Source organism: Alligator mississippiensis, chromosome 16 (assembly GCF_030867095.1).
Source record: "Alligator mississippiensis isolate rAllMis1 chromosome 16, rAllMis1, whole genome shotgun sequence".
In the NCBI taxonomy this organism is placed as follows: domain Eukaryota; kingdom Metazoa; phylum Chordata; order Crocodylia; family Alligatoridae; genus Alligator; species Alligator mississippiensis.
Window position 1 is genome coordinate 35,016,025 of NC_081839.1, and position 12,044 is coordinate 35,028,068.

Consider the following 12,044-nt stretch of genomic DNA (forward strand, 5'->3'; position numbering starts at 1 on the left):
CTTCAGCCCCTGCTGTGGCTGCGGGCCGGGAGCTCGTCTCGTCTTCCAGACAGTGCTCCCCGTTGGGTTTTTCCACGGCGGCTGCATCACTGCTTCTCCTCCTTCCCCTTTGTGGCCCTTCTCCATTATTAGTGACAGTCTCGGTCCCAGTGGGCCCTGACCGTGCTGCAGCTTGGCAGCGCGGCGAGAGCTGCAGGCGCCAGGGCCCTGGGCGAGCTGCTCTGCCTTTGCCCTGAGCTTGGGAACGCGCGGCTGGCCCAGGCTGCAGGGGTGCTCACGGCCGCCCCGGCCCAGCCTGCGCAGCCTGTCCAGAGACGAGCCCCCACCGGTCCGGCCCCAGCCCCTGCCCCTGCCCCTGGAGGGGGCCCTGCAGGCTGGACCTCTCCTCCCCGAGAAAGGCAGAGGCCCGCTTGGTCTGTGCCTGGAGCCGCCTGCTCCTGCTTGAGCATGGCTTCCTCCCTCCCCGCCTCTCTGGGCTTGGTTTTGTCTAAGAGGCTCGGGAGGAAGGGTCAGGCAGCCCCGGGGCTGATTTGTGGCCGGGAAGACACAACAGACCTTGCTCGCCTGCAGCAAGCCCAGAGACACCCCTCCCTCCCTCCCCCCGGAGCGAGGCCGCAGCAAGCCGGGAGCCGGGGCCGCTGCGCTGCACGGAGCTGTCACGTGCCGGTTGCCTGGGCAATAGAGCCAGCAGGACACCTGGCTAGTTACGGCAGTGTGATCCCCGGGAGACGGGGATGCCCTGGGAGCGGGGCGGCTGGCTGGGAGCCCCCGGGCTTGGGGTGCAGGTGAGGGGGCGCCTGCCCAGGGGCTGAGCCCATGAGCGGGAGCAAAGACTCCCGTGGCTGCCTGACGCTGCTGCCGGGCCCAAGCAGGGTGGCCTGGCCAGACCCTGCTCTCTGGGGTCCTGGGACCCCCGACCGCAGCAGCCAGGCCTCCGCGTGGACTCGGGGCTGGGGGCCGGAGAAGAGCCCGCGGGCACCTGCACGTGGCTCCCTCCGTCCTTCCAGTCTGAGTCTCTCCCTCTCTGGCTGCCGTGGACAGAGGCGCGCGCGTCCCTCCGGCGATGGCAGCGGGGCAGGCGTTGCGGTGCGGGGGGCCTGGCAGGGGCGCAGGGGCAGGCACGAGTTCCCTGCTGGAGACCTGGAGCAGGGACGTGTGCGGGCTGGGCTGGCGGGGCTAACGCGTGCTCCTGTGTCTCCCGCAGAGTCGGACGGCCTCGTGAACGGCAACCACGCGCTGCCCCGGAGCGAGCTGCCACAGGGGCTGGGGGAGCGGCCGCGGCCCAGCCACAGCTCCCTGGTCAGCTCCATCGAGAAGGACCTCCAGGACATCATGGACTCGCTGGCGCGGGAGGAGCCGGGGGCCCCCAGCAAGAAGCTCTCCGCCGGCGCCCGGTCCCCCGAGTCCCCCGTGGTGAACGGGGGCGGGCGCTACTTCCTGTCGCCACCCCTGAGCCCCGGGGCCATGTCCGTGGGCTCCAGCTACGACAACACCTCCCCGCCCTTCTCCCCGCTCTCGTCCCCTGCCAGCAGCGGCAGCTACACCAGCCCCTCGCCCAGCAGCCAGGAGCAGGGCCCCGCCACCCCGCCCGTGGTGCCCGTGCGCTCCTCCAGTTTCAACCACGCCATGCAGCCCCCGCTGCAGCGCCCGCCCCCCCCTCCCTACGGGGGCTGCGGCCTGGACCTGCGGAGCGGCGGGGTGGCCCCGAGCGAGGCGCGGCTTGAGGGGAGCCCCAGGATGCAGCGCAGGGCCGTGCAGGGCAGCCCCCCGAGCCCCACGCCCGGCAGGAGCGCCCCTCGTCCCGAGGCCTGGAGAGCCGGCGAGAGTCCGCAGCTGGGCGCCCCCGGCCAGCCCGTGCCCCTGGTGCTTGCGAGCCTGAGCGACTTTGCGGCCGGGGGCTCCCGCGGGCAGCCTGCCAGCGTCCCCAGCAGCCCCCAGCCAGTGCCCAAGCTCCAGGGCCCGTCTGCCCAGAGGCTGAAGATGGGGGCCCTGCAGGAGCGCCCGCCCAGCCCCTTCCGAGAGGGCCGGGAGCCCCCCGGCACCGACAGGCCCCTGGCCCCCAGCCCCTCCCGCCAGGGCTTGGCGAGGGCCTTCCAGCCCGTGGAGGCTGCTGGCTTTGTGCATGTCAACCAGGGCGGCCGGTCCCTGCAGCCCCCTGAGAGCCCCCGGCTGGGCCGGCGAGGCGGGGAGAGCATGAGGGAGCTGCCTCCCCTCAGCCCATCCTTGCCGCGCCGCGCCGCACCCCTGCCCTCTGGCCCATCTGCCCATGCCCGCACCACGCCAGAGAGCCCCGTGCCGCAGGCCAGGCTGGTCAGGGAGGTCCCCGAGAGCCCCCGGGGCCGGCGCAAGGGAGCCGGGCCCCTGGAGAGACACGAGGATGCCTCCTCCTTCGCCTCGTTGGCTGCAGCAGGGAGGAACGTGCGAGCAAGGAGCCCCTCGCCCACCTTCCCGGCGGAGCTGCCTGCGCCGCGCAGGCCCAGCTTTGGTGGCACCCTGACTCCTGCCTACAGCCTGGGCTCGCTGGCTGTGCCCTCGCCCCGCCAGAGCCCCCATGTGCAGAGGAAGCTGTCGGGGGACTTGCGGCTGCCGGTGGGCGCGCGGGAGCGCAAGAACAGCATCACAGAGGTCAGCGGCAATGAGGATGAGCTGCTGGAGTACCACCGGCGCCAGCGCGAGGAGCGGCTGCGCGAGCAGGAGATGGAGCGCTTGGTGAGGGGGCGCGGGGGCATCGGCGGAGGGGCCGGGGGCAGGGTTGGCAGGAGCATGAGGGTGTCTGGGGCAGGGGCGGCGTGGTCGGTTCAGGCTGTGCTTGTGCCTGGTCGGCGCACGAGGCCGGCCTTGTAGATGTGCCAGGGTCACGCCGGCTGCTGGGGCGTGCCTGCGTCTCTGGAGAGGCACCATCGTGCCAGGCGGCTTGGAGCTGGGCAGCGGCTGAGCCACTCCTGGGGGGTCCCCTGGAGAGGGTGGGGGTCTGTGCCATAAGTGGCAGCTGCTGTGGCCTCGCCCAGCTGGCGGTCAAGGCTGGTGGGTGAGTGCCAAGGGCTGCATGGGTGGCCCCCACCCACCCGCTGCCACCGTCCCCGGTGGGTGCTGCTTGTGCGGATGCTCCCGGGGCTGAGCACTCAGCTGCGAGGCTGGGAGCTGGGGGCAGGGCCCTGTCTGCGAGGCCTGTGCTGCGATCAAGGCCAGGGATATGCGAGCGTGGGGGCAGTGGGGCAGGGAGCCAAGCATCTGGCCCTGGTGGTTAGCTTCCTGGCCTTGGTAATTGCAGTGCGTGCGTGGTGCAGAGCTTCCCCGGGCTGCCGGAGGCCTTGCAGGCGCAGAGTCCCTATATTTAGAGTTGTTCCAGGGCAGGGGTGGGGCCCGTCCCGCCCGGGCCTCTGTCCTGCCTGGGTGACGTGGGTGCTGCCGTGGGGCCTGGGGGTGCGGGAAGGGCGCCGGGCACTGAGCAGACATCCCTCGGAGGCTGCAGCGTGGGGGTGGGTGCAGGGTCCCTGCCCAGCACGGCACCGTGAGTCCAGGGCGCGGGCTGGGAGCCTGGGCGTCTGGCTCTGACCTGCGACACCTGCTCCCCTTCCCGGGCTGTGGGTAGAGCCCAGGCCCACGCCGCAGGAGCACGGCCGTGGGTGGGGGCCGCTGCCACAGCGTGGCTGGCAGTGGGGGAGGAGGCTGTTTACTCAGCACTGACTCGGTTTGCTCTCAGACGGCCTGATTCACTGTCCAGAAATAGCCCCGGGCTTGTGCGTGCCGGGCGCTCCAGCCCCGCGCGGCTGGCTCTGTAATTAGTCTGTCTCCGGCTGCTGCCCGGTCACGTGCCCCACGGGCGGGCTCCTGCGCGGGTGGTCAGGAGGGCGAAAGGGCCTGGATGGGCACCGTGGAAGAGGGCAGGACCCCGCCGTGAGTACGTGGCGCTGGGGCCTGCTGGGGGCACCCCGACCTCGCTGGAGACATGCGGGGCAGGCAGGGTAGGAAGGAGTAGGGCTCCCCCCTCCGCTCTCCCCAGTGCCCCTTCCTCCCCCGTGGGGCTGGCCTGGCCTTGGCTGTTCCCTTGGGGTGGGGCCGCGTCTGCAGCAGGTGCAGGACGAAGCCGTCCCTGTGCTGCCTGCCTCGGGCAGGGGGCAGGGCGATGGCCATAGTGATGCTGTGCCTGGCACTCATTGCCCTGGAGCTGTCCCCAGCACGCGTGCCGCTCCGTCCCCGCCCCCTGCGCGGAGCCGGCCAGGCCCGGTGCCGCCAGCTGGGCTCCTCGGTGACCTCACTTGGGCACTTGACCTGTGCGGCAGTTGGCAGCAGCATCTGTGCAGTGCGGCCAGTGCCTGAGCAGGCTGGACCCCTGGCTCCCCAGGCCAGCAGGGTCCCCCGGGGACGCTGCAGAGACGCGTGCATGTGCCCCTGTGTCTGGCGGAGCGCCCGACTCCTCCCGCAGCCTCAGGTCACAGGGCAGCTGCGTCTGCATCTGCCTGGCAGGGGGTCACTGCCATGGCCAGCCCCGTGAAAGGGGGAGAAGCGCTTCTGGGACCAGCCCCGCCACCTGACAAGAGGGGAAGCAGCACCTGGGGCTGGGCTGCTGGGACAGGGCCTGGGGGGTGAGTGCTGCATGGGGCTGGCAGACAGCTAGAGCCAGGCGCTTGGGGCAGCCCCCCGGTCCTGCCATTGCCCCAGCACATGGGCTTGCCTGCAGCCTGCGGCGCAGACCAGCGTCTTTGCCGGGCGCTATGGGCAGAGTCCTTCCCGCAGCGTGGGAGCGCCCTGGCCTGGCGCCAGCAGACAGAGATGGCTCCGAGGCACATTTGGCCAGGGTGCGGCCGGGCTGTGCAGGGCACGCTGTGTCACGTAGGCACGCGCCTCCGTGATGAGCCAGCCCAGGAGCCTCCTGCCTTGCTCAGCAGGCTTGTGGGGTGTGCAGCAAGTATGTGTGTGCACGCATGTGTGTGTGCATGTGCGTGCACCTTCCCACCTCCCCGGGCATGGATGTATGAACAGGACCTGTGTCCTGCCATGACCAGGGGTGCCATGGGGCCTGGGCAGCATGGGCCCTGCGACTGCAGGACTGAGCCCCTCGGGGTGACCAAGGTGCCAGCCTGGCACTGCTGAGGTTTGGTTGTTGCGGTTGGTGTGTGGACAAGGGGCACGCAGGGGGTGCAGCGCAGGAGCGGGGGAGCATAGGGGCACAGGGCAGGGAGCAGCAGGGGCTCCCTTGAGGCCGGGCCAGAGGGGACAGGGCTCTGTCAGTCCCCCTGGGCCCTGTGGGCCAGGCAGGGCTGGGGCCCAGGTGATGGTTTAGGTGCCCTGCGATGGGCGTCAGGCTTCATGCCAAGGCTGGTTGCGTTTGGGTCCAGGTGGAACTGGTCAAAGCTGACGTGCATCAGGAGCATTCTCATGCAGCCTGCTGGGGTTTAACTCAGTCCAGGTGGGGTCCCCTCCCCATGCGGTGTCCTGGGTGAGCCTGTCTGTCCCGCAGCCGCAGACTCCCAGCTGCTGAATAGCCTGGGCTGCAACTCCACCTGGGCCAAATCGGGCTCCTGGGACCAGGTCTCCATGCTCTGGGCCGTGGCTGCCATGTGGTGCCATCCTGACAGCCAGGGGCAAGCAGCTGTGCCCAGCAGAGCTTTCTGCCGCTGCACCGTGCCACGTCGCGCCCAGGCCAGGGCTGAGGTGTGCAGGCCTGGCCGGCGTCCCGGCAGTGACAGGCAGGGCCAGGTGGTGCGGGACGGGGCTGGCTGAGCTGCGGCTGGGGCTGAGCAGGTGTCCGGACCCCGCCCTGGTGCTTGGCCCCGTCTGTCAGGCCCACGCAGGCCCCAGAGCAGAGCCAGGGATTTGGGACCTGCCACGTTTGTGAGTGCCTGCCCCACTGCTCTGCTGGGAATTGGGAGCCTCGTGGGGCTGGCTTTTGGGGCGCTCACCCTGTTCCACATATAATCAATCACCCTGTCTGCTGGGCCCTGTGCCGGGGTGCCCTGGGGCTCCCGTGATGGTCCCAGAGCAGGGCTCAGCAGCCCCATGCCAGCCAGACTCAGACGTGGAGCTAGTGCCCAGGGTGGGCTGCCTGGGACTCGGTGCCGTTCGGAGCGTGCCAGGGCTGGGAAGGTGTCCTCGCAGCCTGGTGTGTCAACGTTTCATCCCATTGTAGCATTGCTGCGGCGTGGGCTGTGGTGTCCCTGAGCTGAGGGCAAGGCCGGGGGTCCCGGGCAGCGGTGCCTGCATCTGCAGGGGTGGGTGGTGTTGGAGGCTCGGCGAGGCCCCCCTGACTGTGAGCAGCCTGCTGATTGATACCCCCTCACCCTGCAGGAGCGCCAGCGCCTGGAGACCATCCTGAACCTGTGTGCAGAGTATAGCCGCACTGATGGGGCCGCAGACGTGGGCGATGCGCACCGGCTCTTCTCTGGCGATGGCACGCTGACAGGCAGGCGGCCCTCCAAAGGCTCAGCCGGCTTGGCTGTCCTGGGCCTCGGGCGCTCCTTGGAGGAGCATGGGGAACCCCTCGTGCACCGGCAGATGATGGAGAACCTGGAGAAGTCGGACGAGGAGAATCTCAAGGAGGAGTGCAGCAGCACGGAGAGCACCCACCATGAGGTGAGGGATTGTCCCATGGCAGGGAGAGCACCCACCATGAGGCAAGGGCCCTGGGACCCAGGGAGGAGGGTCTCAAGGGGCCTTGGGCAGAGCTGCCAGGCCAACAACAGGGACACAGGCAGGGTGTACCAGGTGAGTGCTGTGTGGGGGGCTGGTGACAGGGTCATTGCAGCACCCACTGCCTTTGTCCTGGCATTGTGGCAAGGGTGGCAGGGGCCATGGGATCCTGCGAGGTCCCTTGCGCAGCTCAGCTGAGTGCTGGCCCATCTGTGTCGGCAGCACGAGGAGTCCACGGGGGGCAGGGCCAAGGAGGCAGCTCTGCTGGAGGAGGAGCGGGCGCAGGTGCTGGTTCGAGTGGATGAGCTCAAGTGCTGCGTAAAGGAGCTGGAGCAGCAGCTGCAGGAGTCGTCCCGCGAGGTGAGGGGCCAAGGGCCGCTGTGCATGAAGGGGCGCAAGGGCCGTGCTCCCGGCCAGGGGCTCCAGGGCATTGGCCTGCCCCCAGGTCCTGTGGGGCTTGCTCTTGAGGGTCCAGCATGGCCCCCCCAGGCCCTCCACAGGTTGAGTAGGAGGCAGCAGACCAGACCCTCCCCCTGTGTGATCCTCTGGGTGTAGACCCCCATGGGTCAGAGCTGCCCTGCAGCCTGGTGTGGCCTGGCCCAGGCCAGGGGGGCTGCACGGGCCCTGAGCATGCAGAATCTGAGCCATGGTCCACAGCCCTGGTCCCTCCATGCCCTGTCTGCCAGCAGAGCCTTGCTGGGCTCCAGGCCCCATGGCCGTGGCAGGTGGCTGGCCAGAGGCTGCTGTGCTTCTCTGACTGGGTCTGTCTGCACAGGCGGAGATGGAGCGGGCCCTGGTGCAGGGCGAGCACGAGGCAGAATTGATGCAGCTGCAGCAGGAGCAGAAGATGGCTCAGCAGCTTCAGGAGAAGCTGTCCGGCCTGGACGCTGCCGTCCAGAGGGAGCGCGACAAGGTAAACCCCGCAGCCGGAGCCTCCTCTCGCCTGGAAGCAACGACTGCAGCGCATTTGCTCGGTCCTGTCGGCTGGAGAACCCTGTTCGCGCACCCCCACTGCGGAGGCTGCTCTGTCGGCCTGCGCTGACCCTGGAGGACAGTGGCTCGGGGTCTCCGCTTGGCGTGCCCTAGACTTGTCCCCCGGGGCCGAGCCCCTTGCTCTGGGGTGCTGTCCTGGCTGCGTGAGCCTCTCCCATGTGCCGCTGCCATGGGCAGAGCCTTGGGAGCTGCGGTTCTGTGTGGGGGCATGAGCCAGCCCCTCCCTTCTTGGCGCCTTCCCTTCCTTCTGTCTGGGTGCCTGGTCCAGGGCAGACGGGCTGCTGGCTAAGGAGCTCTGTCCGTCCTTGGTGCTGCTACGGGAGTGCAGCTCTTTTCAGTGCTTGGGGCACACTTCGGTAGCCACTCTGCTGGCAGAGCCCTCGCCAGGGCTTTCCCGTCAGGGGCAGCCGGGTCCCGGGCCTGCACCCCCTCTCTTCCTGTCTGTGGCCTTGGTGTAGGAGGTGTCATGAGCTCGCCGTTCTCTGTCCGCCCCATGGAGCCTGGAGCTCTGCACGTGGTGGTGACAGCTGTGGTGTTTCTCAGGCTGGGGCACTGGGTCGCTCTGTTCAAAGCATCGCCTGCCTTTGACCAGAAACGCGCCGTGGGGCTGTGGATTCCTGGCTCGGCTGAGACCAGTTCCAGGAGGCAGGGAAGGGGCTGGGGCCTGGGGCTTGCAGGCGATCCCACCCAGGCCCTTCCCCACCTGCTGTCTGCTCTGTTCTCTGAAGAAGGGCTGTGCCCCGCTGCAATGCAAGCACACCTGACCGACCGACCAACCGACCGACCTGGAGGCAATGCTCTCAGTGGAGCCCTGGCAGCCTCCCATCCTGCCCCCAGACAGTGCCCTGCTCCCTGTCGGCTTCTGCCCCAAGAAGCCCCTCGCCGCCCTCAGGCAGCCCAGCCCCACAGGGGGAAGCGGGGCAGGGGGATGACCGCCTGCCATGTTGCTGGAGTGAGGATCTTGCTCCTTGCCCAGCTCCTGAGAACCTTTGCCCGGCTCCTGCGGGGATTCCTCGCTGCCACTCCAGCTGTCCTGCGGGGATTCGTTTCTTCTTTTGAAATTCTTCCAGCCCTTCCACGAGCCCTTGCTTGCAGCCGCTGGCTGCCCGGGCATGGAGCCCAGAGAGACCATGCTCCCACGTCCGCGCTGCCTCCATCTCTTGCTGCTCTAACCGGCCTGCTCTGACCCTCTGATCTGACAACGCCGCTGAGCTCTGCCTCTAACCCTGCCTGCCTGCCTGGGTCGCACCTAACCATTGGCCCGGCTCCTCATGGGCCCCCTTGTCTCCCTAACACTTGTCTTCTGGCCAGGCCGGAGAGGGCCAGGTACAGCACCCCTTGTGCTCTGGCTCCACACTGGTGTGACACGCGTGTGCATGCATGCGCGTGAGTGGTGTACTGCTGCAGGTGTGCGAGGCAGGGGAGACTTGCTCCGGCACACGTAGTGCTCCTGATTTGAGGCTTCTTGGCTGGAGTTCAGCCCCGGTGCTGCTGGAGGAGGGTGTTGGGCTGGGGCTGCTTTTGGGCCTCCCCAAGCAGTGCGGAGCTGGGCTGCCCTCTGGCAGCATGGCGTGCTGCTCGCAGGATGGAGGTCAGGGGCCTGGGGCCCAGGGCGGGCTGATCTCCTGACACGGCCCCATTGCTGTGGCCTGGGGGCCCCATCCTTGGCACTGCCTCAGACAGCTCTAGTGCCCATGTGCTGCGGTCACAGGGTCTCGGGGAAGGCGTCCTCCAGTCCCCTGCCTGTCCCCTCTGGCCGGCACCAGTGTCCACTGCCAGGTGCCTGTGCCTGGGAGCCCCCGCCTGGCGTGTTCCCTGGGCCTTGTCCCCCAGAGCTCTGCCTGCAGTCTGGGCACCGGGGATGCGGGGGTGCTCTCAGAGCCGGGCTGCGACGTGCCCCTCTCCCCACATGCGCAGGGTGCGTTAGCTGGGCATGTTGCCCTCCTGCTCTGTGCCGTGCCTCATTGTACACTGCGCCAGGTGCCAGCCCCCTACCGTTGGGGCTGGTGCCTGGGGGCTGCCGAAGGGAGGCAGGTGGGAGGGGGCTGCAGGGACGGGCCATGCATCAGTGCCCAGGAATTCCTTTGTCACTGAGAAGCAACTGAGCTCGGTGGATGTGACTAGCTGGGCTGGCATGGAAAATTCTGTGCTATGAATAGGCGTGTGCGTGCCTGTGTATGGTGTGGTGTGTGTGTGCACGCAGTGTGCATGTGCAGGGGGCATGTATGTGTGTGTGCATGCGTCTCTGTGTGCATGTGTGAACGTATGCATGCACAGTGTCACTTGGAGTGCAGCAACCCAGGGGAGGGCATCCAGGGACATCTGCTTGAAAGCCAGTTCCCTGCTCCCTTGCCCTGGAGCAAAATGTTAGGTAGCAAAGTCCCCGCAGAGCCGCGCTTCTCCAGCAGCTGTGTCCGAGCCTGCGGGCCCCAACCTGTGCTGTGACCGGGCTCTGGGCACTGCTTAGGGACCCCCGCAGTCGTACCGGACATGGGGCAGCGTGTGTGGGATGGGAGGGCTGTCGTGGGGTCAGCTCTGGTGAGTAGGGCCCCTGTGGTCTGGTTCTGCTGACTCACTGCAGGAGATGAGTCAGTCACTTCCCTTCTCTGCCTCAGTTTCCCCACCTGTGACACGAGTGCAACAGTCCCTCTCCTCCAGGGGCTATGAGAGTGCAGGACATTTAGGGACCTGGCGCAGGTGCTGCGTTCCGGCTCTGGTTGGTGGTGGCGAGAGCCTGGCAGGCCCAGCCTCTCAGCACAGCGTCGTGTCGCTCTGCAGGACAGAGGGCAGTGGCAGAGCTCGCCTGCGTGGGGAGTGGAGAACAGGCCAGCACCCCTTGGTCTGCTGTGTCACTAACTCGCTGCAGCACGACCCACGGGCCCAGCATTAACTACAGCAGGGCTGGATCTCGGTCTCCACGGTCAGCACCCCCGTCGCCCCTTTGCACAGAGGGGCGTGCAGCCCTGACCTGCCCTTCCTGCCCCCGTCTTTGGGCGGCTGAAACACTCGGTGCCTCGCTGGGGCTGTTACACCCTGTAAAACACTTGTCCCCGAGGCCAGCGAGGATGCCTGGCGCTGCTGCGTGCCCCTGCTGGTGGCTGCGCCGGCCCCGGGCTAGGCTGTGCCCAGAGCCGGCTCCTGTCCATCTCCACTGGGCTGTGGCGCTCGCTGCTCAGCCTCTGTCCTGAGATGGAGACCGAGGTCCAGCCTGGAGCAATAACCACGTTAACCCTCTAGCCCTGGGTCCGTGCTTCTGCTTTCTCATCTTCCGGAAGATGCCCTCTGCGCCTCGCCTGCCTGAGCACTGTCTAATTCTCCGCTTCTGCATGGCGCGCATTTGAGAAGTGTTTTCTCTCTTTTGTGTTTTGTTTGTTGTTTTCCCCGATTCAGGAGAGGGCAAAGGTTGATGCTGAAAGGAAGGAGCTAGAGAAACTCCAGGCGCTTTACAATGAGTCGAAGAGCCAGCTTGATAACTGCCCTGAGTCAATGCGGGAGCAGTTACAGGACCAGATGAGAAGGGTCAGTGTTTAACCCCGCCCTCGGGACCACGGCCCACTTCCCCCAGCGCCAGGCTCGCGTCTCCATCTCCAGCCGCCGCCGTCTGGCCGCACCGCAGGCTGGAGGAGGCTGGCGCCCAGGTGCGCGGTACTGGTAAGCTCGGCATGGTCTAGCTGGCACAGCAGCGGCTGGGCAGAGCGAGCAAGGCTTCTGCTGCCTGCAGGCGTCGTGGCCCTCCCCACCTCCCTGTGCAGGGCTGTAGCCTCCCCTCGTCCCCCTCCGTTCTCCAGGACGCTAAGAGCGGCAAGCCCAGCGCGTCCGGCGCGCTCGGTGCCTGGCCCGGGGATCTGGGTGCGAGGGCCAGACTGTTCAACCCCACAGTGGGAAGTGCGCCACTCGCCCCGCAGGGCAGCAGACAGCTACTCGCCCCGCGCCAGCACCAGCGCCAGCTCTGCCGTCGAGCCCAGTCGGCGGGCGATGCCAGGGCAGGGCTGTGCCCCTGGAGCTCAGCCCCCTCAGGAGCTGCTCTGGAGCGGGGCCTCTGCCCCGGCCCACTCCCTGCCACAGAGCAGGCAGGTTGCGTCAGGGAGCTGCTGCAGTCCCAGCTCGGGGGGCAGAGGAGCTGACCCGCTCATGGGCCGCTGGGCTGGCTAAAGGGACGGCCCTGCCAAGGGGGCCCGAGCCTGGGTGTCAGCTTTTCTGGGTGGGGCAGCTGCCCAGGGGCGTCTGTCCTGGACACAGCATAGCTCAGCCACGGGAGGCCAGGCCAGCCACGGGCATGAGCATTTGTGCATGCCTGTGCGTCGGGTCCTACGGCCCTGTGGTCGTGTCGGTTGTCCAGTCCGTGTGATGTCGCTGTCGGTGCAGCACGCTTCCCATTTGCTGGGATGTTCCAGGCAAGATCTGGCCACCCTCCCTGCATG

The 12,044-nt window shown here is 68.0% G+C and overlaps 1 protein-coding gene across 18 annotated transcripts in view; it reads left to right on the forward strand.

Moving 5' to 3' along the window:
* PHLDB1 (pleckstrin homology like domain family B member 1) overlaps positions 1–12,044 on the forward strand; it is a 50,436-nt gene that overhangs the window by 20,049 nt on the left and 18,343 nt on the right. For 14 of the 18 annotated variants that reach the window (XM_059720082.1, XM_059720092.1, XM_059720085.1 and 11 more), the window contains exons 6-10: positions 1,205–2,709; positions 6,289–6,573; positions 6,853–6,990; positions 7,406–7,543; positions 11,014–11,142. In XM_059720082.1, coding sequence (XP_059576065.1) covers positions 1,205–2,709; positions 6,289–6,573; positions 6,853–6,990; positions 7,406–7,543; positions 11,014–11,142 — 2,195 coding nt within the window. The remainder of the gene's footprint in view (positions 1–1,204; positions 2,710–6,288; positions 6,574–6,852; positions 6,991–7,405; positions 7,544–11,013; positions 11,143–12,044) is intronic. The other 4 variants (XM_059720086.1, XM_059720096.1, XM_059720097.1 and 1 more) reach the window with 1 other exon arrangement.